Raw genomic sequence first — 24,541 nt, 5'->3', positions numbered from 1 at the left:
TAATCCAGGCAGCTGTTTTCTCTGCAGAAAAGTATTTTAAAATAAAAATAAGTGCTAAAGGAAACTTGACATGGACTTGACTGCTCTGAGACTTTATTTACCTGAGATATCACCCTCTAAAAACCTGACGAGATGAAAGTTCAAAGCAAACATTTACTTCTTACATTTGATAATATTCAAGAAAAGTAAAAACAAATACTCATTAGGTCTCTGCATTAAAAGACATTGGTCTAACTTAATATGAAAAAAACATGGTAAACTGAACTTTGAAGGGAAAATGTTCAAATGCTGTTATTTTTATGGACAGGATTGAGAGACCTGAAATCTTGCATCTTGACTTGCAATTTGGGTATTTAGACTTGTGCCATGATGACTTGATGAGATTTCGGACTGGTAGACTAGAACTTGTCACAAATGACTTGAGACTCAACTTGGACTTGTCTCAAATTACTTTTGACTTGATTGGATTTGCTCTGATGTACTTGAGACTTGACTTGGACTTGTCCTCAATGAACTGACTTGATTTGGACTTTGATCTCAGATTACTTGTGACTTGTGTCTTGTCTGTTGAAATTACTTGAAACCCGACTTGAACTCGTCTCCATTGACCTGAGGTTCGATCTGAGCCTCCACCTGCCCCATGAGTGCTACAATCAGCTCTTCTCTGTACCCTCTTCCCTTTTCTCCAGGAGCTGCATGTCCAGCTCTCTCAGCTGTTTCAGGAAGCCCCAGTTGGGGATGATCCTCCTGCGTTTCTTCACGTGCTCAATGGCGTCGACCACCGTCATGTTCTCACAGATCATGAGGTAAGCGAGGAAAAGTGTGGCAGACCGACTCCTTCCCATCACACAGTGCACCAGCAGTTTATCTGTACATACATGAATCACACATTCAGGGAATAGTTACACATTTTCTTTCTAATTTTGTTTTCAATTTAGAGGGTAAGTTAACCCAAATCATAAAAATATTCTTCACTAGTGGTGTCTAACCAAGCGAAAAGTTTTGGTTTAAGGATATCCGTGACTGAAATTTCTCCCACCAAATTTCATTTGAGGTCCTCAAAGAATAGAAACATTTCCAATATTGTAAATTCCTTTCATACCAATATACAAGGATGGTGGCTTAAGTTTAACGGTGAATATCTCAAAACCCAGGCACCTATCAACTCAATATAATGAAGGTGAATTCAATTTCAAACATTTTTTCTTTGAGCACCATAAACAAAATTCCCTTTATCAGCCTACATACTCATACATGGTAGTGGATGTGTATGGACGAATATCTCAAAGCCTTTTAATTAAAACCTAACTATCAAAATTAGATATTTCTGTGATACGGCTGACATGACTCTTTAACCAGTGGGGAATCCTTAGAGAGGGCCTAAGATAACAAAAACATTATTTAAAAAGTCATCAGTTGTAATTTTTATTTGATCAATTTATAATTTGACAATCGTTGGAATGTAAAGGGTTAAATAAAGTGCCAACCTACAGAAAATTTTATGCTTTCAGAGGGTTTTAATCTATGGTTTTAATGGACCAATCATATCTTCACTCTAAATGGGCGGGCTCCTTTGTTATCGTAGCCTAGCACCGCCGATAAACTAGCTAGTTAGCCTGGTTGGTTGGTTCATGATGGAAGACGCCAGTAACGTTACTGCTGGTGAGGAGGAGTTTGTTGAGAATGTATTATCCAGGCGGTTTTCAAGATTAACTTTAATTAACAAAGAAAGAGCTACACCAGATGTTAATTTGGTGCAGAAAACCAAGGCTCTTTTGAGGGGCATGTCAACTCCAACAATTAAGTTAACATTAGTAGCTAGCTAGCTAGTATACTGCGATCATCATCCGGTATGGGGGTCAGAGGGCCAATGTTTAAGGGTCACATTTCCCTAACGTTACTGGCTTTAACTATTTGTTGTCTTACTCTTAGGGTTGCTCAATGTTTCTTCTATAAACCGGGCAGCAGAGAAGAAATACTGGCTAAGGTTAAATGTTGTGACGTCTTCTGCTACCACGCCGTAGTAGACGACGTCCATGTCAGTGTAGTAACCAGCTCCGGTGTCCACGTTGTTCCACGTCCCCTCTGCTGCATTCAAGATGTGCGTAATCCCCAATTTCTTCAGATTATACTTGTCCTTTGCAGTCTGCCTGCAAGAAGCCGGAGTGAATATTGTTTTAATCCTCCATTATGTTATTCAGTTTAGAATATTACTACTTGTTTTACTTACTCATCCCCGATGTAGACGTTAGGCCAGACCTCGTTGACATGTGTGTAAACCACACTCCCATGGTTTAGGATTTTCTCCAGCTCATAGCCTCCAGGTGTGACATATTCATCCACTGGACTGAATTCCTCTGCTGCCTTTGTAACATTTATCTTGGTGCCAGTCTTTGACTTGTGAGAAGCCATTTTCTCGCTGTGGCTTCCTTTCACATATGATTTATTAGCTTAAGGGGGGAAAAATACCACACTTGCTTTTTTTCCCTTCCATTTTTCTCCCTCTGCAATCAAGAAAAAATACAGCTTTGTTTTCCCCATGCACCCAATACCACTCACCAAGAGATTGAAGTCCTTCGTTTTCCTGCTTGGACATGTTGTTTTCCTCATTCTGGCAGCTTGTTGTGAAGCAGTCCGTAAAGGCAGAAAATGGTAAGGTTTAATTCTGGCAGGCTCAAGTGAGGGCTCAGATTGTATAACCGCTCTGTGACGGGAATCAAGTGCAGAGGATATTTTTAGGGTTGTGATGTGGCGGGCCCATGACCTTAGCTGCCACGTTCCGTGCCTGTGGGGAAAACTTCCACCCAACCAGTCCCTGCCATCCACTTCTAAACACACAACTTTAATCTCCGCTGCTGGCAGGAAGCTGTGCTTACCCAAACTTTGCACTTGCCAAAGGATACCCATATTCACTGGAGTGAACAGGACACTCTAAGCTTTTGCTCAGCCGTATGAGCGACTTCTTGAAATTGTGTCAGTTTCCTTTAGCCTTTCTGCATATCTTCAGAAGCTGGGAGAAAATGTGTTATGCGCTGCCTCACAACACCCCTTAAAGGTGCATTTTCTGGAGCCTCTTGGGGCCGAATGAGAACTGAAATGTGTCAGACTGTTAGACAGATGAGGTTTTTCACAGGATGGCACATATCTTTGATTCCCCGTTATATGATATGCATGGTCCATTCAGTGATCTAAATGCGAGCCCCCAAAGTGAGAGTGTGATGATGACTGTATTGCAGAATGGCTGGATGAAGCTGCTAACATGTCAGACAGAGTTTTCACACCATCAGACTCTTTTATTTTTCCCTCATATCTTCATACTCTGCCATCATTCATTCTGACAGTGAAATCATTAAACCTGTGATATCCAATTCCTTTTATTTTGACAGCATTTCTCTCTCTCTCTCTTTCTCCCAGTGTGCTCTGGAGAGCATCTCTTATTAAGATGGCTTCAGCGTTTCATCTCTTTTCAAAGTCTGACCTGAATCTGTATACACACTCCGAACCATGCTGGTATATTTTTATCATCTTGTATCAAGCCTCTTTAGACATCACAGTTTTAACTGTACAATACTGGATTGCAGCAGTTAAGACACGGTATTTTGAGAAATATGAATATATAAGTGGAGCATTGTTTATTTATAGGCACACACTGTTGTGTTGTTCAAGAACAGCAGGGTTTTGGCAGTTGTGCTACATTTGTTTTAATGGCCTCTATGATATTGATTGTGCTGTATATGTGACCGTACCATTGTTTCCTTATATTTCAGCTCCTTGACTACAATTCATGTATACTTTACATTCGTGCTGACTGTTTTTAAATGCATGCCTTACAGTTCTAGATTTATTTGATGTATTTTTCCTGACACTGCGGACAGCCATCGGTTTCAAAACATCCTGTAAAATATGAAAACCAGTTCACAACAGACTTGACTTTTTTTCTGTATCAAGTCATTGGAGACAATTCCTAGTCAAGTCACAAATCATTTGAGAGTCTAAGCTCTATCACAGCAAGTCTCTGGTCAAGTCTCAAGTTGTGTCTTAAGCAATTTGAGGCAAGAGCTAGTCTCAGGTCTTTCAGCAAAGTACAAGTCAAGTCTCAAGTCCTCATTTTTGTTTGCAAGTCGGACAAGTCCGGTCAAGTCCAAGTACAGTTCTCTTTAACAGGCTCTTTTTTTTGTTTGTATTGTTATGATGTAATACAGTGCAGACCTCTGTATTGAACCTGCACTAATATTGCATTATAATGCAATGAAAATGTGACTGCAATATGATGGATTACACAAAGTGTGCTAATGGTGCCAACTGATTTTCATGTATGTAAATTATTGGAAACCAATTGCTGCCTAGAAGGTAGAAAAATACATAAACCCAAATACATAAACAAATCCAAAACAAAGCAGTCATATTTTAAAAATGTTTAGCTGTAATGTAAAAAAAATATGTGATTTTTGTTGTTGTATTGAACAGATACAAAATTCCTTGTTGAAAGAAAATCTCTTCCGATGCTCTACTTCTCCACTCCTTGATGTTGTGTTGTTTTCCTCTGCAGGGCCAAGGAAGAGTCCAGGTGACAGAGTTGATTCATAAATCCAACATTTGGAAGAATGTTTCTGTGCCTGCGAACAGCCTCCACAGCCTCTACGATGGTAAGTCTTTCTCTGATCATGAGGAAGGCCAGTGCTAAAGTTGCTGAGCGGCTGATTCCTCGTGCCCAGTGGACGAGCACCTTACCTAAAAGGACAAGAGACAGATTCACTTCAATTGTCAGCTGTGTCTATATAAAGCATGCATACTGATGCTCATAGCTACATAACCATCAGAATGTGATATAAGACTTTTTGTTTTTATTTTTATTTTCCTAACGTAGGGGTGTGCCAAGACAGTCAGCTCATGGTTTAATATTCTCAAAATAACAAAGTTGGGATGAAAACAAACTGACTGTACAGGTGTAAAATGTGGAAACAAATCTCACATAAGTGTCAGGTTGCTTCATTCATAAGATTTTGAAATAGTTTTTCTTATAGATTTTGGTGCAAAATGCAAAAAATAGATTCTCTTCAATGAAAAAGCAGATCTTTGTCCACATAAAACTAAGTAAAAAAACAAAAAACAAATCCTAGATGAGAATGCCTTGATGAAGATAAAGAGTAAATGTGTGAACTCTGGAGTTGCCAAACACCTCAGTTGGTCATGAACGCCCATTTTTTTTAAACACCTTTACACTTATTTTTTTTGGAGAGGGACATTTTTCTTGTACAAGTTGCCATGCAGCAGTTTAATATTTATTTAGCCCCTCTGGTATTTTATATATATTGCAAACAAATTCTGCATTTTTGGGTCATCATTTTTAAGATTTAGTTGTAATATTAGATTTTCAGCTTGACGATGTGTCTTGTCACATTTTTTTACCACAATATTTTTCTGTGGCTCAAATGGATGAAATGTACCTTTCTGACTCAGGGCACCATGAATAAAATCAGCCGTCTCAGTGAAGAATGGGCTCAAGTCAAAATCTTTACAGTCCGGTGCTTCTACTCCATGATACTGTATGTTGGTGTCTTTGTAGAAACGTGGCCCAGTGTCAATGTGCTGGGGACCATCTGCAGCATCCACCACGTGTTATTCCCAGATCCATTAACATGGTTTTATGCTGAGCTGTAGCATTGTAAATGACACAAGCAACGAGACAAGGAATGTAGCCTTTGGAGATTTTTCTTGCCTGTGGCCAGCTCTGTAAGCGTATGTTTGCAAACGCATCACTGGTGACTCAAATGTACAGATTTTATATTTGTCCCATGAGTTGGCCAAATACAGGACTTGTTTGCAGCAACAGTTTCACAATCAGATCACCATATTGCAGAGGGGCCCTGAAGTGAGAATGTTACTTACACGTCTCCAATGTAGAGGTTGGGCCAAACCTCGTTGACAGCTCCAGTGGGGTGTCTGTTCCTTAGCAGAAGGCTGAGCAGATCGCAGGTGGGTGGTGTCTGATACGCTGGCTCCTCCTCTGGGCTCATGTCTGCATCTTTCACTTTAGTGTTGTTTGTATAATTATCACTCATTATATTTGGCTCAACACTTAGATAACGGTTTGATAATTTCCCCAAATAGGCTACATGATGTTCCCGGATGAAAAATTTGAGAAGTTATTTCCGCTGTCGTGCTAGTTTTTCTTCCTGTAGGCATTTGGAAAGGAACCACGGTAAACTCTAACCTCTTTGGTGCAGCTTGCTCTGTTTTCCATCGGAGCAGAGTATCCGTGTTGTTTAGAGGCTGAGCCCCGGTGGAACGAGACAGCTGAAGATGCCAGAGACTATTTATTCCTCAGATGACTGTGGCAGAAGCCAGGTTGCTTTTGTTGTGACAACTTTAACTTCAGAACCACAGCAGTGTTTACAGTTGTAATATTGTAAGTGATTTAACATGGTGAGGAAGTTGCCACGTTGCGTCAGTTCAAACCACATCAACGTGTACCTCATTTTAGAGAATTTAAAGGATAATGCTGGTGTTATATTTATATTTTCATTTATTTAGCCACTGCCTCATATTATTATCCGAAAACTATTATAACTACTATTTGGTGACATATTTCCTCATTATGATGGACTGCATTTTTCATTTCTGGAGAGAAGCTCAGAGTCAGACAAACATCACCGAGCATGCTCGGTGACACAGTTTACCGTTTACACTGCTGAGAGCCACTACAGTGGTTGTTGACAATCTCAACTCAAGCTCCCTTTAGTGGCTGTTTTGGAGCTTTCCATCATATGATCTTCATCAGCAGATGGAGTTTGCCAATTTTGCCATAGAATTATAGAATTTATAATTTTTTTTAGTTAGTTTTTTTTTTTTTTTTTTTAACGAAAATGTTTTATGCTTTCTCTCTGAGAGTTAATGAAAAGAACGACACCACTCTCATGTTTCTGTACAAATTAAAATATTTTTTTAATTTAAGTATAACATGCTAATAATTAGTGAGATTAAGAGGGGCCAGGATAGCTGTGTTCCCCTGCTTCCAGTCATTATGCTAAATAAGCTCTCCTGGCTCTAGCTTAGCATATTTAGCATACCGAAATGAGAGTGGTATCAATCTTCTCAACTATCTCCTAGCAAAAAAAAAAGCCAATGAGCACATTTCCTAATATGTTTTCGTTGACAAAGAGTTCAATGTTGAGGTTCATTCTTTTGAAACAGCAGTTAACAGTAGTTTAGTAGTTGCTCTTCCTTTTAATGTCACCCAGTGTAACTTCATGACTCTTTTATTAGTCTTTGGAGAATAATGGAGCTATGTCTACACAGACAACATTCTTCTTTTTTAGGATAAAGTTACTGTTTGTTTTAAAGAATTTTTTTGGGGCTTTTTTTCCACCTTTTTACAGACAGGACAGCTAGGTGAGAAAGGGGAGGGAGAGGGGGAAGACATGCAGGAAATTGTCACAGGTCGGACTCAAACCCTGGACCTCTGCATCGAGGCATAAACCTCTGTGTACGTGTGCGCCTGCTCTACCAACTGAGCCAACCTGGCCACTGTAGTCACTGTTGGTTTTGATCTTTAAATCGTAGTTTATTACAATAAAAAGCCTTTAATGTAATTTAAGTCACTTTCATTTCTTCACAAAAAAAATGAAATTTGTCTACAAAGAAAAGGCAATAAAAGCATATTTTAACATTCATATCTTCGCTGGAATATCTACTACAAACTCAACAGTATAATCCAAATTTATCGACGGATGGATTTTATCTCAAGTCTGCCCGTTGGCACTCCAGCTCCTGGATGATCCCTGGCAGTGCAGCTTCATGTCCAGCTCTCTGAGCTGCTCCAGGAAACCATTGTTAGGTGAGATGTTCCTGTTGGCGCTGACAGCTTTGATGGCGTCCACCAGTGTCATGTTCTCGTAGATCATCAAGTAGGCCAGAACCAAGGTGGACGAGCGGCTGAGACCCATCGCACAATGGACAAACACTTTACCTGCCAAACAAAACTCAACATCACTTCCTGCTCAGTCTAGAGCTCAGCCATCCTCTACAAGCTCCATGTCCATAATTACAACCATGCAATGACTTTATTCTAGCTGTCTAATTTGTTACTCTGTGGATTAAAAACATCACAGAGAGGAGTACTTCAAACTCCTGACTAAAAGTTTTCAACAATGTTGCAACAAATGTTTCTACACACGTTAATCCCTAGTTCCTTATCCGGCGTGAGGATTAGGGTGCAGGGGAGCGCGTAATTGAACTGTCTTGGCGTCTGTGTATTTCTGCTGGGGATTACTGTAGGCCCCGCCACACACTGGAGCCCCAGATCAGCCAGCATGTGAATAAGGAGCCCTCATCTTATTACTGTCATGTCAGATACTGACTTTACTTTGTATAAAAGGCCAGGCAGACACAGGCCACAAACATAATTGTGTAATTTCCATGTCCAATAAAAGTGTTGCTTACAAATTACCAGGGCAATCCATTTAAAAACAATTTTCCTGGCCAAGGTCTGAGTTTATGAGAAGATTACCGTGGGGGAAAGATATTAGCTTGATATTATGTTTAGTGTTGGATTTGCATTTTAATGACTGATACAACTGGGGGCTGCTGTAATGGGAATTGACTGACACATTTCTGTACTTTGGCTTGCAGAAAAAAATTTGTCTCCCCCAAGTTAATGTGTGAAAATGTTAAGAAATGCCTTGAGCCCAGTGAGAGCTCCTCACCTGTGGGCAAGCTCAAAGCGTTCTTGATAAAATTGGCTGCTGGGTAAAAGAAGGGACTCAAGTTAAAGGATGGCATGTCAAAAGCTTCCACTCCATGATAAGTGATTTGGGTGTCACGGTAGAAGCTGGGGCCCGTGTTCACGTTGAACTTCCCATCAGCAGCGTTAAGTACATGGGTGATGTGGTGAGCCTGGAGTGTCCTCTTGTCTTTGGCTGCATACCTAAAGGGGAAAAAAAGCATAGTTATCTCTCAGGGCAGAGAAGTGAAAGAAGGGTTCATCATTTCCAAGCATACATATGACCATTGTGCAATAAGAAATGCTTATAAATGATTTAAAATGTGTCATATTCATGATAAATAAAACATTTACTAATGCTTTATATATTATTAATAAACTGTTTGTGTTGCCAAGTTGTGGACCCACATCTAAGTTATGAAACCTTTTGGTTGGTGTAACATAGTAGCTTGCTCTGTTCACCCAAATAACAATAACAATAAAAGAATTAATACATAAATATATAAATAGTGGCTTGAAAAAACTTTCCCCCAAAGAAATAGTTAAAAACTAGCAGCGAGGTCTGTGGATTATCTGGGGCAATGGAGATAATGTTTCTTGAAAAATAATTATTTGCTATCTTATTTTTATTAATGTTTCTGTACTTTAAACACCAACAATCATATTTGTGTGGTAACAGAAATCCCAGAGACGGATGTCTAAACCTGTGCAAATTAAACTGTAACTGTTGGATGCACCTACTCTGTACCTTCTGTAAAAACAAATAAAAAATATATATATTTGGCATGTTGGCTTGTGAGAATGTTCATGTGTTAATCCTCCATCTATAGCTAATTTGTGTAAAAGTAGCAGTTTAATAATGTGCTAATGTTAAGCGTATGGCTAAGGTTTATGTTAGCATGTTAATGTTGCAAACGGTTAGCACGGTAACATGCAGATGTTTAGCATATTTGTCTGACATAAAATTAATAAATGAGGTCCTTCATTTACACATGGGTTCAAAAGCTGGCAACCCAAAAGTACTGTTTAGCTACTAACTTCTTAATGAAGAATGAGATGTTTTATTGTTTTTTTTTATAGAACCTGAAATGACTTGTTTCCCCACTAGGGGCCAGCAGAAACAAACTGTAAACACTGACATATAACCTTAAAGGTGCTCTAAGTGATGTGACGCATTTTTTAGGCTATAACATTTTTCGTCACATACAGCAAACATCTCCTCACTATCCGCCAGCTGCCTGTCCCCTGAACACACTGTAAAAAAACGCGGTCTCTGAAGACCGCTCAGACTCTACAAACGGCAACAAAAACAAACTGCGCCAACCTGCCCCACAAACCATAACAAACACAAAGTGTTCCAGCCAATAACCGACAATAAGGAGCTGGTTGAGCCATCGCTGCAGCAGCATTAGCACGTAGGCTACTTCATAAGCCTATGAAGTAGCCTACTTCATAGGCTACTTCCACAATGCGTATTCATGACATTCTTAGAGCACCTTTAAGTCAATATTGCGTACTTGTTAGGAAACAAGTAGTGAGATACACAAACAGACCCTGAAATGAGTCAGGTGGCAATTCTATGTGAGTTCATCACTAAAAACACATTTTATGTACAAGTATATTTGTTAATATAAAATATTGGTGCTGCTTTTACAATTAATAGTTTTGTTACCCTTACATTGGTGACACTTTGTATATCCTTTATTAGTATGCCTGGTCTCACATGTCTCCAATGTAGATCCTGGGCTGAACCATATCCAGATGGTTGCTGGTCCCTTTCTTTGTCCACATTAGCCTCTGGAGCTCTGAAGCCGGGGGGGTCTCATACCTGCCGTCTGCCCCCTCAGGGCTCGCCAAGCAGCTGAGGCCTCTGGGCATGTCTGGATGCTCCACTTCTGCTTTTACAACCTGTCGCATAAAGTACCACATATGATATTCTAACAAAGTTTAATTGGGAGTTTAAAGCAACACTAAAGAACTTGTCCTGCTTCGGTCCCCCTACAGGTTGGAAGCGGAATTGTTCATTACATCACATTATGCAAGTTGGCCAGATCGGGTAGCGGATCTGTAGTTTGAATGAACTGGACAATGTAATGTAATGGACAATTCCGCTTCCAACCTGAAGGGGGACCGAAGCGGGAAAAGTTATTTAGTGTTGCTTTAATAATCAGCGGGGTTGTTGAACCAACAGAACTGGTCATTACTATGGAATTGGGACCACACCGAGAAGCTGATAGGTCATCAAAAGCATCAGAAATGTTTTTCTTTACCTCACTCTTCTACAGTTTAAGAAAGGAAATGTGGGTACAGTTTGAGACATCATTTGATACTCCTTTGGATGCTGACTTCTAATAGGCTATATTCAATAGAGAGGCAACACTGAAAGAGAAATAAAATGTGGGATTACAATGAGGATGGTTAATTAGAACATCAGGTATACAGGCCTATCACCTTTTAAATATAGACTATAATTATGCCAATTAAAGCACTTCATGCAGCAAAGGACCACAAGAACTTATAATTGTCAGATGACCTTATGATGCTCTTATTATTTTAGTTCAGTAGTTCAGTAGCACTTACGTAGGTTTATTTATCTCCAGAGATACAGAAAACAGCTTTTCATTTTCTGCAGGCAGCTCCAACCTGTGCAGGAAATTGTTGGCAGCTCAGCTTCTGTCACGACTTCTGTGTGCGAGTCTCGTTCCTGTCCTGCCGTTAACCAATCAGCTTATCGCCTCTAATGGCTCTCTGCTCACCACACACCTGGCTACAATTGGCTCATCAACCCAAATCAACCCTGGCTTTCCTTCCACTCATCGCCAGATTGTTATTCCAGTCTGGTAGCTACGCTCAGACGCCTAGTAGATTCTACTCGGATTTCCGCTGCGTGGGAGGGCATGGCTCTACTCAACTCGACTTGCTCTGTTCTGGTTAATTAGCAAAAGTTGTGGATAGTACCTGGTACTTTTGGTACCACTTCCTTCGAGGTTCCAAGCGAGCTGAGCCAATACTACAAGGTGGAGTTGAAGCACTGCAGACCGCTGATTGGTCAGAGAGAACTGTCACGAACGCAACACGCGACATCCTGTACAAACATGCCATTTTCAGTGGATTTACCATTCAGTGGAAATTAGGCATTTGTTACCTCTACTAATGCTTGTTTGTTCACTGTCCTCCAGGAATCCTGTTTGCTCGCCTGCCAACTCATTCGCTCTGCTTCCCCTTGCCGTTCTCCAGCCATTCACTTACCTTGACCTGTCATCTCCTGCTTTAGTAACTCCTGCAATTAACCTGTAATATTTGATTTGCTTCCTGTTCTGTGTGCTGCCTTTGGGTCCACCTGCCAACAACTCCTAACAGCTTCTTATTTGCATTCTGCTGGTGTGTGGAAACATAATGTGGCACTCAGGGTTTGGAGACTTATTGTCGTGTCCACAGGGATAAGTCGTTCAACAAACAAGTCTGTTTTACTGACCTCTTGTTAAGCTGCCAGGACATATGGAGGTGCACTCAAACATCATGATGGCTCTGTCTGCATGTGCATGTTGAATGTGTGTCGTTGTATGCAAGAAAAGCTGCATCTGACCCAGCATATACTCCATGCATATGTGTGAGTCTTGAAGGCAGAGTAAAATTGTGTCTTTGCACAAGTACAACATGTGCCCGGTATACCTGGAAGCTCTTCTTTCTCCTCATTGATCTATAAGTACAACCCTTCCCTTCCTCCCACAGTCGGGGCAGAGAACTGATTTCCCTGGTGCACATGTTGAGCTGCAGCGCTGCTTTCATAGCCTCCCCCCTTAGGCTAACCTGTCCTTCCTGCTCTACTTCTGTGTAATTAAAGACGCTATGTATGGGAATAGTGCCCACGGTTAATATGGAGGGCAAATAAAAATGCCTTTTTTTTTCTCCTCCGGGCTTCTTCTTGGTGTTTTAATGAATTACACTTCCCTCTTTAGCCTTAGATTTGTGAGCAAATGAATAAAAGAAGAAAGTGTGGTAAAACCATAAGGCAATGCAGTATCGTCACAGTACATCCTCATTTATTAAAGTGCTTTACAGTATAAACATGTTTACCCTGCAAACAAAGGTATAAGTACTTTAAATCCATACATTGTAAAGTCTAATCAATATTTTCCAACATGGACTTCTATCTGCAACAAATCCGTAACAACATATTGTTAGCAGACACTTGCCTTGGCTGGAAACGTTGCTTTTCAAGGTCTCTCTGTAAAAGAGCTACATGTGGGTCGACAGCACAACTGTCTGCGTTCTCCTTGGTAATCTACCCTGCAACCTTTTTTGCTATTTTAACATCTGAATCTCAGCCCAAAATAATTCTGGCATCATCTTCTGCATTCCTTTAAGGTTACCCGAGCTACCAGCAGACGAGGGAGGATAGGACACAGCTTTTTCAATAGCAACAGAATTAGATCAGTGCTGCTAAGCTTAAATCTGACACAGTCGCTACTGAGATTCTTCTCTACAGTGAAATGTGTTAAAATTTACACCTGGGCATTTGGTCACGTCAGGAGTTTCTGCTCTCTTTTACTATATATTTGGATCATTTATAAATGATCCGCATATAAAGTAAATAAAACAGAAAAACTGATATAAGGTTTACAGTTAAAACTGTGATGTGGACAAAGTCTTGGCTAAAGCATAAAAGTAGCATGTCAAAAAGAATTACACAAGAAAGATGAACATAAGTACAAACAATACGTATCTTATACATTAGATATATTTTTATGTTTCTTTGCAATGCGTCCAAATTTAATATTATTTTTCATGTATCTAAATGAAATATCCATAAATGAAACCATTTGAAATTGAACATCTGACTCCAACAATACAAATATGCAATATATAATTCAGTTTGTGCTACATGTGTGATACAGTGAAGTTGAGCGATAATGAATTATAACAAATAGGAACCATTGCTGTCAAACTACTATAGATGCATGTGTAAACCTTTTTGGACAATCAAACCTTTTGATGTACAGTGATGATCAGCTCAACTAGCTTGACAAATACACCAAAGGAATTTCATTCTGTGAACACTGATGAGTTGGTCTTGTTAAATAGACGGATGCTGTGGATTGATTCCCATTTTTAGTTTGAATGTTGAATTGCAGAAACATGAATCTTTTCTGAGTCGTCTACAGAGTTTACAAAAAAACTGATGCTTTGTAAACACATTTTTTCCGTAAGAAATTTGGTCCATTCGGCTGTAAATAAAGTGAAGTGCTGAAGAAAATTAAATCTTACAAGAATGAGAGGTAACTGAAAGACATAAATAAAGTCATAAAAGCTCAATCGAATCATTAGCATTCATTGTTCAGTCTTGTCTCTGTTTTCACTTTGCGTTGCATCAAGTTTCCAAACTGTCTTTTTGTTAAGACATTATTTGTTTTTAACATCACTGCCTCCAAAAACATAAAAAACAAAAGAACAATAAAGTCCTTAACCATGGTAGCAGGTCCATGAGAAAGTTATGTAGCTCGTTATAAACCAGACAACTACATTTTATTGTAATTGAGAGACAACTTTGCAACTCATTTACCGCTGGTGATGCAAGCAATGTAAAGCTTGGCCTCAGGGTGGCGCCAGAGAACAGGTGTATACGGCTCTGGGCCATGTTATGTTACCGCCACATTTCTGCGTTGTCAAATTTTCCGAGACTTCTTTCCAGTTTGAAGTGTACGTAGGCTCAGCTGTGCACTGAGCTGAATGCTGACATGTTAGCGTGTTAACTGTCATCATGTTTTAACAACTAGCTTACATGTTGTTGCTATCTAATATTTACAATACCATGTCAGCATGCCAACATTAGCATTTTAAATTGCTAATATTTTGTATGTAATGCTTAGTATGTTAGCATGTTAACATGCTAATGTTTAACTCGCCGTAACTTTCTAATATTTAGAAGACGGCATTATGTTCTGAAACATTGATTCTGAGTTTAAAAAAAGAAAAGTTATGAGTGTGCAGATTTTCTCCTTACGATAACATTTAGTAGGCCTATATTAATGTTATGTCAACATTTAACATGTTAATTAAAAACTGAGGGCTGAGTTATTATGTGTAGTTAAATGTGTGCAGCTTTCCCATTCTTTTTATTTTTACGTTTAACATGCCAACATGATAGATTAGCCTACTGTTAATCTCATTTCATTAGTTGAACCAAATTTCATGACAATCTATTAGAAATATTTCAGTCTGGACCAACAGACCGACCAGCATCACCATCCCTAGACATAACGCTGCTGTGTGGCTAAAAAAGTGTAAACTTCTCTTGATTACAGTATCTGACAGGTTTTCTTTTTTCTTGTCAGCTGAAGATCCAGATCCAACAGCAAAGCCAGGAAATTCCTGTTGGGGTAGATGGCTCTCTTCTCGATCAATTTCTGCAAAGCCCGTTTGAGCGTGAGGTGATGGTAGATCATGAGGTACGCTAACACCAAGGTCGATGACCGGCTCATTCCCATGATGCAGTGCACCAGAACCTTCCCTGAAGAACAGACAAGATGAGGGAGAGAGAGGGGTGGTGTGAAGGAAGGATTAGTGAGAGGCCTCTGTCTTATTAATATCATACATGACTACCCGTCTCACACTTTGGCCTTTCTTTTTTTCTGCTGTGAGCTAAAAATAGTGCCTACAATTCATTGCCTTTGTTCATTTAAGGTCCCTTTGCAGGCTGGGCCCGACTGTCTCTTTAATCCAACTCGTCCTCCGCTTGAAAGCTTCTTTGAAAGGAGCCATTGTCACATTATAGACTTAAATTCTGCAAGGTAAGACCCTTATTACTACTACTGGCTGAAAATACTCTGACATACCATTACAAGCGTGTTACATTGTGGTAACAAGTGACATTGAAAGGACGGTATGATGGGAGAATTTGAGTGGATTGGTTTATTAAGGACTTATGGAGTGAAATAAAAGATGTGATGTGCAGGAATTAAAAAAAAAACTAACATATTTTTTACAGCAATTAGTCACTATGCATGCATAAGACAATTCATGTGAAAAACAAGAGTCTTACCATCAGGTGCCTTCAGAGCTTTATGAATGAAATCAGCTGCAGGCTGGAAGTAAACATCCAGATCAAAGTGTGTTGAGTCATCTGCTGGAATGCCACAATACACAAAGCCGTTGCCATAAAAGCTTTGGTTCCCTATGCTGCCTCGCTTGGAGTGAGCAGCGTTTAATACATGAGTTATACCTAATTTCTGCAAAGCGGTCTTGTTTTGGGCTACTGCCCTAGCAAGACAAAGAGACAGAAAGAGGTTCAAGACTTCTGTGAACACTAAGCATTACAGCACAATGTTTTTGTACCATAAAAACACAATCATGTGCAGGAGTTATATAAAAGATGACAACAACAGTTTAATTCATTTACAAGTAACAGGTTTCACATTTCCTTGTGAGGCCAACTCCTTAAGTCTGAAATGAAATGTATACTTACACATTCCCTATGTATATGTTTGGCCAGACCTCATCAACTTGACTGAGATGTAGTTTGCACGAGTCCAAAACCTTCTGCAGATCCTTCACACTTAGATATTCTTTTCTCTTGTCTTTCAAGTCTGACATTTTAGGTCCTAAAACCCCCGTCTTGGATCGATTGCTGGTCCAAATGTTTGCTGTATCAAAGCAGTTCCCGTCCACTCTGGCTCAGGATGATCTGTACGAACAGGTGTTTATCTGCGGTCACTGAACAGTTACCCAATTTAGTGCTTAACCTAGCGTGTAGTCTTACTCGTGCAGAGGGCAGAACAACAAACAGAGCAGCCCGAGCTCTGCTTTTCACACTGCTGTGGGACTCTAATTTAATAAGCCTCAAACAAAGAATAATTTCATAATGCAGTGATAATTGGATGCAATTATGGACAAAATGTTTAAGTGCATTGCTTATACTGGATGACAGAAAGTCCACTTTAATGCAGCATTTATGGAACAGAAATACTGCAACAGCTTAATGCAGCTAGTTTACTGCTCTGAAATAAATATTGTGTGAAAGCAAATCAGCTCAAGAGGGAAAAAATTAAGCTTTGCCGCTGGCTGCACATGACATAAACACTGCTTCGAGTGTCTCTTTTAACCCTCCTATTATGTGGCAGGTCAGTTTCACCCATTCCAGCTTTTAAATAGAAGAAAAACATAATTGACCTCTCTTTTAAGCCTTGAAATGTATGGACCTCTCTTCATTCAGGGTCATGAACATGTATGTATAATGTGGTGCAATGATGTTTTGTAAAAAAAAACTACTGCTGTTGTATACAAAAAGTCAATAGATGTCTACAGTCATTTTGACCTGGAGACATTTATTGATTGATTGCTGCATCTGCTCATTGATGTATCTACAGTGTTTGTGTGGTTGGACCAAATCCCACCTGATACAGTATGTACATAAAAATAAAATCCATTCCTGCTGGTGAATGTGATTCTGGTGAGATGCAAGTTTAATTGTGTGTGTTCCTGTGTGTGAAGAGGCTCAGTTGATACTGTGCATACACAGTGTATTAGACAAGCTGTTATCCACGCATTTATTAGAAATATTCAATAATTTCCACACTTTCTCTCCATCTGATTTACAAGATGTAAGAAGAGACCATTGGAATCTAAATTCTCTCATGTTATATAGTCAACTTCCTGCCAAGGCAGATTGTCAGGTTTCAAAGACCTACTGTATGTTCTCAGAAACCGTAAAATGTTTCCAGCATTTGACTCCATAACATAAAATTGTCCAAAATCCAGTCTACCACTGGAACCACAAGACAGAAATTAAGAGGACAATACTGACACTACACTACACTACTGACACTGTAAAATGCAGGAAAACAAAAGACATTTGCAGGAACAATTGCAGTTATTGTAAATGTTGCTCAGCATGTGAACAGTGCGAAAAGCAGCTGAGATTGTCTTGGCAGTTAAATCCTTGACAATAAAAATTGTGCACAACATAAGACCATTGAACACGCATACACTGATAAGGGGTTTTATGGTTTTTAAGAAGCTGATGGTGGGACCGTGGCAGTGATTTTATAAATATTGAGGTCATGAGTACAAATTCTACCCTAGTGCAACTCAACACATCTAAGAAAGTTTAGAGAAGGCAACAAAATAAGGATTTTTTTTTGAGAATTAAGAATAAATCACAAAATTTCCACATTTGAAATGTACTTAACTCTGCTTACAACTAAATTAGCCAGTGTTATAACCATCTTTCGAGTCTTCATGTTGTTTTAAAGTGAATACACAACACATCACAGTGGATGTAAATTTCCTTCAACATAAAACAAATTCTGGATTCTGAGTCTTAAAATGGATTCTAAGGGTAAGGTGTAATGATTTCCTACTAATATAAGGGTCAATATCCTGTGAACAGGCAGCATGAGTCACATTAAACACAGCACCCGGGTCAATAGATTCAATACCATTCTTGAAACAAACTGATTACAGTCAAAAGTACATTAACTCCCTCCACTGGCAGACGATGAATTCTTCATTCATCTTGAGGGAAATGGGCTTTTGAGGTTCAGTAATTTAAAAAAAAAATCTATTTTTGAGGTGCAGAGGATTACTCATGATGTCTTGCGTAGTTTCATATCCAAAGCACGAAGCTGTTTGAGAAACCCTTTGTTTGGGAAAATCCATCTGTGCTCTTTGACCTTATTGATAGCCTCTAGCAGGGTGTAATGCTGGTGGATCATTAGGTAGGCTAGGACGAGGGAGGCGGACCTGCTCACTCCAACTGCACAGTGGACTAAAACCCGAGCTGGTGAAGAAGGAGAAAAAGATTATAATGAACCTAAAGCATGAGGTGATACTGGGATTTTATTCCGGATAAGATGAGTGACTTGCATTGAGACCTGAGATTAAAAAAAAAGTAAGTGACAATAAAGCAACACGATGGGTATTTACCACCAGCCATGTCAAGTGCACTCTGAATATACTCAGCAGAGGGAAAGAAGTAGCGAGAGAGGTCAAAGTACGGTGAGTCATCTGCAGGCACTCCATAATAATCCACAGTGGAGCCATAGAAGTCATGACTCCCCTGACAGTGCGTGCTCCCATGAGCTACATTCAGAACATGAGTGATTCCCAGCTTCCACAGACTGTAGCGATCATTGGCCACTGACCTGTTGACAAAGGAAACAGGAATTGTAACAAGAAACACATTAGAAGGAAACAATCTAAATATCCTTTTATTTTATAAGCTGTCAAGAGCAATGTCAAATACTTACATGTCACCGATGAATAGGTTAGGCCAAACTTCATTCACATGATTACCAAATCTTTTTCCTCCATACAAAACCTTCACCAAGTCTTTGACAGATGGAGTGGCAGGAGAAACTGCTTTACTTTCCGGTAGATTGTTCATAGATGACTGGATGAATCTTTGTAGTTGCTTACATAACTCTGAAACTACCCATTTGTATGACTTTTTCCTCCAACATTTATTTTTCAACTTCTGTTGAGGCTTTACTATAACCATGTTGGTATTGACAAGGACAGGTGTCCTTGGTCTAAAATTAAATCAGTGACCCATAATCTAAATTTTGTCCAAGCTCACGCCTCTAAATCTTTTATATATACATGTGGTATTTTGTGGCCTTTCTTTTATTTCACAAAGACGTAATTTCTTTGATCATAATAAGTTCAAGAATGTAGAATTAAAGACTCTGCAGTGGACTCTTTTCACCAGTAGGTGTCACTGTTGCTCAGCTGGAGCCCCGTGTGTCCAATTTTACGTGCGCAGCTACTCTGGAAATTACCGCCTTGTGTTGTCAACAGTGCTAACGAAGCCAGGGCGAAATGATTTCCAACAAGCCCGTGTTATTGCAACATAAGCAAATACGATTTCTCCAGATTATTGTAAGATGCCATTTAGCTAGTTAGCTAAATAAATACGTTTCCGTGTCGTCTTCTGTCACATCTCAGTCCGGGTGAGTGAGCGTTAAGGCACACGCATTGATCACGATAGCTCATAGCTTGCTAGCTAACGTTAGCTAACTAGACTTTAATTAACGTTAGCATGCCGGGGGAGAGTTGCTGTGATAAAACAGAGGAGGCTTTCGCTTGGTTTCATGTCTACCTGAGGCATGCTTGTGGTTACATCAACGTCAACCATGTGGTCGGCTAGTTATCTTAACGTTGACGTTACAAGATATTGATAGTTCTGTTCGTAGAATTAGCTCCTGGCCCCACCTTATTGATAGCCACTGCCAGTGATGTGGGTTAATGCAGATGAAGTGGATGGTTTTTACTGGACAAAGTTACTGAGTTATAGCTGTTCTCTAAACCATACAAGCCATCCTATCATGTAATCACTCAGCAGGTAGAGATGCTAACATTGTATGGATATCTTGGTAATCCTTGGTAAAGACTTTAGAGACGGGGTGTGTTTCCAGGGACACTGAAGTTAAGCTTAGACGAGGATTATTCCTTTTAGTGTGTAGGATAGTGTCGGCTATAATAATATTGGGGATAATAGCCAACAAGTCCTTATCTATAACTATTGCAAAAGTCAACATGTATGCTCCTTCACCTACATTTTTAGGGTGTGTGCAAACTTATCTTAGCACATTCTTGGCACTGATTGCCTCATATTGCTCAAGTTGTGAATGTTCAACTTGCCTTTGTAGCTCAGGCATTGCTGTCTATGTGGCAGTGTTGCTTGGTTTGTATTTTAGTATTGCTGATGCAGTGAAAGTAAATGGTGCCTAATAGTGCTTACTGCTTACTCCTTAAGATTCCTTTGTTTATTGGTAAGGAAGTCAATAAGGAACTGATATTGACAGTAATGGAGAGCTCAGTTGTTTGAGTTGAAATGTTAATGTTCTTTTCTCCAGCCTTCAGAGTGAGGAAAAGGCAATGACCCAACTGAGTGTCCGTCGCTGGACGCCCAAGCATGTTGCCAAGTGGCTGAGGGAAGAGGGCTTCTGTGACTATGTGGACTTGCTATGCAACAAGCACCGACTGGATGGCACCAGCCTGCTCGCCCTCAGCGAGTATGACCTCCGCTCACCACCTCTGGAGCTCAAGGTGCTGGGGGACATCAAGCGGCTGATGGTGTCCATCCGCAAACTACAGAAACAGAACATTGATGTGTTGGAGGAGCTGGGTCTTCCCTTTGATGGCTCTCCCACAGGCACCGGAGGCAGTTTGGACTGGCTGTGTAATGGAGAGTCAGGCAGAGACTGTGACAGCACTGACACCGCACCAGTGGGAGAGGAGTATCACCAGTACACTAATGGGAAGTACAAGCTGCAGACGAGGCGCCTGGATCCAGAGTACTGGAAGACAGTGCTAAGCACCATCTATGTGGTATTTGTGTTTGGGTTCACGTCCTTCGTCATGGTTATAGTGCATGAGAGGGTGCCTGACATGCGAACATACCCTCCGCTGCCAGATATATTCCTAGACAGGTGGGTGTGTGACAACTAAGACACTCTTTAAGCCTTATTTTGTCTGACCTGGGGCACTGGTCAGCCATCAAAAAACAACAAAAACATTTGGCAGCTTTGAAATGCCATACATTCAAAATCGATATATAGATAGACAGACAGATAGATGGACTTTATTAATCCCAAACTGGGAAATTACTGTGTTACAGCAGCAAGTTACAAGGACAAGGACACACTCACTCACACACAGACAGAAAATACAAGAAATATACTAGAAATAATAAATAAGATTAAAAAAGAAATAGATAAAATAAGATCACAAAAAAATACCAGAACACCTACTGAAAAAAATACTTCGAGGAATGAATAGAATGTACATGTATATACAAGTGTAGAATACAATTTACAACCTACATACATAGTATATATATCAAAATAAAATATGTATAATAAATATGAAATCAGCACCATCTAACCGCCAAATGCTGGTAAAATATAATCTATTGAGTGGCTGATAAAATTTGAAAAACTACTAGCCATTTGGCTGGTGGATGAAAAAGTACATTTTGATCCCTGAGTATATTGATCACAGATTATTTGTTAGACTTTCACACCAGATGGTGGACATTATAATTGCCCTACTTCCTTGTAGCATGTTTCTATTATTGTCCTCACATATTCCTGATGGGTTTTTGGTTCAAAGAGACCTTTCAGTGGTTTTTAAAGTGACCTACTTTGTAGTGTGACCCGTTGCTTATGACCAGCTTTGAGCTTTTCATGGAATGTCTTTTCATGTTTATTGAGAGAGCTGATTTGTGTTTTTTTTTTTTGGCACGATAAAACATGAAGAAGCAAGTTACAGCTTTTCTGTTAATTTAGTGATATTACAGTCCATATTTTGTTATCTAATCTCAGTCATGAAACTTTAAACATAGAAAGTAGAAGCTGTTTGAAATATGTAAGCCTTAACTGTAGTATTTTAACCCAAAATATGTTACAAGGGTATTTTTAGGACAGAGTCTAAGGAGTTAATTCAATATTTATCTTATGACTTCATTGTTGATTGTCTCAATTTTGGATGGTTTACTTTATAAAATAGAAAACCCCATCAAATTGCTTGTTTTGTTCAACCAACTGTCCAAAACCCAAAGATATTCAACATACAAGGATACACAACAGATAAAAGCAGCAAATCCTCACTTTTAAGAAATTGGACCAGAGAATGTTTGGAGTTTTTTATTGATAAAAAGCATCAATCTCTCTTTTTTTTTTTTCTCTGTTCAACAGTGTGCCTAGAATACCATGGGCCTTTGCCATGGCAGAAGCATGTGGAGTGATCCTCTGTAATATCTGGTTGCTGGTTCTGCTGCTTCATAAACACAGGTACAGTAGAGTACAGTGTTGTCACCGCAGGGATTGGGTTGTCGGATACCTACAGTGTGTCCCTTAAACCAATGCTATGGACGTTAACTTTGTCTCACGCCTTGTAGGTCTATCCTTTTGCGGCGCATGTGCAGCCTCATGGGGACGGTGTTCATGCTGCGCTGTATCACCATGTTTGTCACCTCCCTGTCTGTGCCAGGACAGCACCTGCAATGCTCAGGAAAGGTAACACATCATTTGTTTTCCGTGTGTCTTAAACGCTACATCTCTGCCTCTTTACAAGATCACAGTACTTATTCTCCCCCTCTAGATGTATGGTGACATGTGGGCCAAACTGCAGCGAGCTGTGGCCATCTGGAGCGGTTTTGGGATGACCCTGACAGGAGTGCATACATGTGGTGACTACATGTTCAGCGGCCACACTGTGGTCATTACCTTGCTCAACTTCTTTGTCACAGAGTGTGAGTAGCTTTTTTTTCTTTATTTTTAGGGTTATTTTTGGGGCATTTTAGGCCTTTATCATACAGGACCGCTGAAGATGTGGAAGGGGAGAGAGGGGGGGAATGACATGCAGCACAGGATTGAGCCTTTGTACATGGGGTGCTGGCTCTACTAGGTGAGCTATCCAGGCGCCCCGTGTGAGTAGCTTTTAAGTCTGTCCAGATGCATTCATGAACATTATGATAAATTATGAGCTGTTATTAAAAGCTGTGACATCAGAAGGTTGAGGTACTAAATCATGAGGAAGACTCATGTAGAGGAAGGAAAAAATGTAGCCGTATTTGGGAACATTGTCCCTTTGTTGCCATCCACTGTCCTTCTTTGGCATTACAACTGAAATAGAATAACAATAAAAAAAATAGCCTTCCTCGGTCTGACCTGGACAGAAATAGTCACCTAAGGAAATGATAGATTTCTGGATGGTGTAGTAAAAACTCCAAACGATAACAGAAAAAAGCTAATTTGTTCAATGTATCTTCAACTGTTCTTTCTTCTTATTTCACAAACAGACACCCCACGAAGCTGGAACTTCATTCACACGTTGTCCTGGGTCTTGAATCTCTTCGGCATCTTCTTCATTTTGGCTGCACATGAACACTACTCGATTGACGTCTTCATAGCGTTCTACATCACTACCAGACTCTTCTTGTACTACCACACTCTAGCCAACACCCGGGCCTACCAGCAGAGTCGACGAGCTCGCATCTGGTTCCCCATGTTCTCCTTCTTTGAGAGCAATGTCAACGGGCCCGTCCCCAACGAGTACAGTTGGCCTCTCTCTAGACCTGCTGTGATGAGGAGGCTTATTGGATAATGAACAGCAGCAGCGGTACTGTCAGACACGTCTTAGCCTGTGCTGTTTTAGTCTGCTTTGTCAAGTTGCCAACTGAGGCAGTGTGTGATATCTTCATCAACAAAGACTACTGTTGTGATCCTGTTAGCACCGAGGCCTGATGGGATACACAGAGCCATACCTTCTTATATTCCTGGGCTTGTCTTCAAACCTGCCTCCCCTGCCACCATTTTTTAGGCGGATTAAACAAAATCCACAAAACACTGCAGAGTTTTTTAGAAGCCCCATTAACACTCTTTGCTTGATTTGAAAAGTGAACACAGTGGAGATGTGTCTCATTTATTGGTTGTTTATTTGTCCTCTAAAGGGATATCATTTTATGTAGCATTAACTGCATTTTTCAGTACCTCTCAACTTAAAGACTTACTTATATGTTTGTTAGAGTATATTTGGATAGCACATGATAAAAGGAAGCCACATCGAAAAATTCTCAGGCAGCAGTGTCCGTAATCCTTCGCAGCAGTTTGCCATTTTCTGTGCAGTTAAAATACCTATTCATTTCAGTGTTATGAATCTGGATTCTTGACTGAAAGCTTTGGCTCACCTCCCACTTTGTAATTTATCAAAACATTACTCTATAGACCACTATTAAAGGAACACGCCGACTTATTGGGAATTTAGCTAACCCCCAGAGTTAGACAAGTCGATACATACCCTTCTCATCTCCGTGTG

General features: G+C 39.9%; 4 protein-coding genes and 1 long non-coding RNA gene across 14 annotated transcripts; 1 reads left to right on the top strand and 4 right to left on the bottom strand.

Annotated features, from left to right (window-relative positions):
• Window positions 1–71: 71 nt before the first annotated feature.
• On the bottom strand, window positions 72–2,754 carry dusp29 (dual specificity phosphatase 29). The gene is made up of 4 exons (XM_028567159.1): window positions 2,560–2,754; window positions 2,231–2,450; window positions 1,927–2,150; window positions 72–868 (listed from the first exon to the last, which is right to left on the bottom strand). Exons 1-4 carry the CDS (start codon window positions 2,594–2,596, stop codon window positions 654–656), a joined length of 696 nt encoding a protein of 231 aa, XP_028422960.1. The 5' UTR covers window positions 2,597–2,754; the 3' UTR covers window positions 72–653.
• On the top strand, window positions 1,573–24,529 carry LOC114547768 (sphingomyelin synthase-related protein 1). Of its 8 annotated transcripts, XM_028567152.1 has the most exons (10): window positions 1,575–1,662; window positions 3,415–3,510; window positions 4,550–4,646; window positions 15,058–15,171; window positions 15,407–15,513; window positions 20,578–21,153; window positions 22,420–22,515; window positions 22,623–22,740; window positions 22,826–22,976; window positions 23,526–24,529. In XM_028567152.1, exons 3-10 carry the CDS (start codon window positions 4,605–4,607, stop codon window positions 23,828–23,830), a joined length of 1,509 nt encoding a protein of 502 aa, XP_028422953.1. In that variant the 5' UTR covers window positions 1,575–1,662; window positions 3,415–3,510; window positions 4,550–4,604; the 3' UTR covers window positions 23,831–24,529. The 8 variants fall into 8 exon arrangements, with proteins under 8 accessions (XP_028422954.1, XP_028422951.1, XP_028422953.1 ...); XM_028567153.1 differs by lacking the exon at window positions 3,415–3,510 and having other exon boundaries at window positions 1,573–1,662; window positions 15,419–15,513; XM_028567150.1 differs by lacking the exon at window positions 3,415–3,510 and having other exon boundaries at window positions 1,573–1,662.
• LOC114547771 (dual specificity phosphatase DUPD1) lies at window positions 7,478–15,026 on the bottom strand. 3 transcript variants are annotated; one of them, XM_028567163.1, is made up of 5 exons: window positions 11,303–12,912; window positions 10,993–11,101; window positions 10,446–10,630; window positions 8,706–8,926; window positions 7,478–7,969 (listed from the first exon to the last, which is right to left on the bottom strand). In XM_028567163.1, the coding sequence occupies exons 3-5, from the start codon at window positions 10,598–10,600 to the stop codon at window positions 7,743–7,745; spliced, it is 603 nt and encodes a 200-aa protein (XP_028422964.1). In that variant the 5' UTR covers window positions 10,601–10,630; window positions 10,993–11,101; window positions 11,303–12,912; the 3' UTR covers window positions 7,478–7,742. The 3 variants fall into 3 exon arrangements, with proteins under 3 accessions (XP_028422964.1, XP_028422965.1, XP_028422963.1); XM_028567164.1 differs by having other exon boundaries at window positions 10,993–12,912; XM_028567162.1 differs by lacking the exons at window positions 10,993–11,101; window positions 11,303–12,912 and adding an exon at window positions 12,919–15,026 and having other exon boundaries at window positions 7,479–7,969.
• LOC114547772 (uncharacterized) lies at window positions 15,186–16,279 on the bottom strand. Its single transcript, XR_003691267.1, has 3 exons — window positions 16,188–16,279; window positions 15,765–15,807; window positions 15,186–15,233 (listed from the first exon to the last, which is right to left on the bottom strand). It is a non-coding gene; the product is annotated as an uncharacterized LOC114547772 (long non-coding RNA).
• On the bottom strand, window positions 17,713–19,236 carry LOC114547770 (dual specificity protein phosphatase 13). Its single transcript, XM_028567160.1, has 3 exons — window positions 18,970–19,236; window positions 18,647–18,864; window positions 17,713–18,500 (listed from the first exon to the last, which is right to left on the bottom strand). Exons 1-3 carry the CDS (start codon window positions 19,218–19,220, stop codon window positions 18,307–18,309), a joined length of 663 nt encoding a protein of 220 aa, XP_028422961.1. The 5' UTR covers window positions 19,221–19,236; the 3' UTR covers window positions 17,713–18,306.
• Window positions 24,530–24,541: the final 12 nt, after the last annotated feature.

The sequence above is a fragment of the Perca flavescens genome, chromosome 21 (assembly GCF_004354835.1).
Source record: "Perca flavescens isolate YP-PL-M2 chromosome 21, PFLA_1.0, whole genome shotgun sequence".
In the NCBI taxonomy this organism is placed as follows: Eukaryota; Metazoa; Chordata; class Actinopteri; order Perciformes; family Percidae; genus Perca; species Perca flavescens.
This window is presented reverse-complemented; position numbering and strand designations above follow the sequence as displayed.

What these genes read in the sequence shown, in the direction of transcription:
- dusp29 (XM_028567159.1), bottom strand. Translation starts at nt 2,596, where the DNA reads ATGTCCAAGCAGGAAAACGAAGGACTTCAATCTCTTG. An exon ending in CGAAGGACTTCAATCTCTTG is followed by an intron (nt 2,451 to 2,559) that starts GTGAGTGGTATT and finishes TCCCCCCTTAAG; the next exon opens with CTAATAAATCATATGTGAAA. An exon ending in AACATTGAGCAACCCTAAGA is followed by an intron (nt 869 to 1,926) that starts GTAAGACAACAA and finishes ATGTATGTACAG; the next exon opens with ATAAACTGCTGGTGCACTGT.
- LOC114547768 (XM_028567150.1), top strand. Translation starts at nt 4,605, where the DNA reads ATGTTTCTGTGCCTGCGAACAGCCTCCACAGCCTCTACGATG. An exon ending in AGGTGATGGTAGATCATGAG is followed by an intron (nt 15,172 to 15,406) that starts GTACGCTAACAC and finishes TGTTCATTTAAG; the next exon opens with GTCCCTTTGCAGGCTGGGCC. An exon ending in CTGCTGCTTCATAAACACAG is followed by an intron (nt 22,516 to 22,622) that starts GTACAGTAGAGT and finishes CACGCCTTGTAG; the next exon opens with GTCTATCCTTTTGCGGCGCA.
- LOC114547770 (XM_028567160.1), bottom strand. Translation starts at nt 19,220, where the DNA reads ATGGTTATAGTAAAGCCTCAACAGAAGTTGAAAAATAAATGTTGGAGG. An exon ending in AACCTATTCATCGGTGACAT is followed by an intron (nt 18,865 to 18,969) that starts GTAAGTATTTGA and finishes CTTTGTCAACAG; the next exon opens with GTCAGTGGCCAATGATCGCT. An exon ending in TGCACTTGACATGGCTGGTG is followed by an intron (nt 18,501 to 18,646) that starts GTAAATACCCAT and finishes CTTCTTCACCAG; the next exon opens with CTCGGGTTTTAGTCCACTGT.
- LOC114547771 (XM_028567162.1), bottom strand. Translation starts at nt 10,600, where the DNA reads ATGCCCAGAGGCCTCAGCTGCTTGGCGAGCCCTGAGGGGGCAGACGGC. An exon ending in AGGATCTACATTGGAGACAT is followed by an intron (nt 8,927 to 10,445) that starts GTGAGACCAGGC and finishes TTTCCCCTTTAG; the next exon opens with GTATGCAGCCAAAGACAAGA. An exon ending in CGCTTTGAGCTTGCCCACAG is followed by an intron (nt 7,970 to 8,705) that starts GTGAGGAGCTCT and finishes TTTGTTTGGCAG; the next exon opens with GTAAAGTGTTTGTCCATTGT.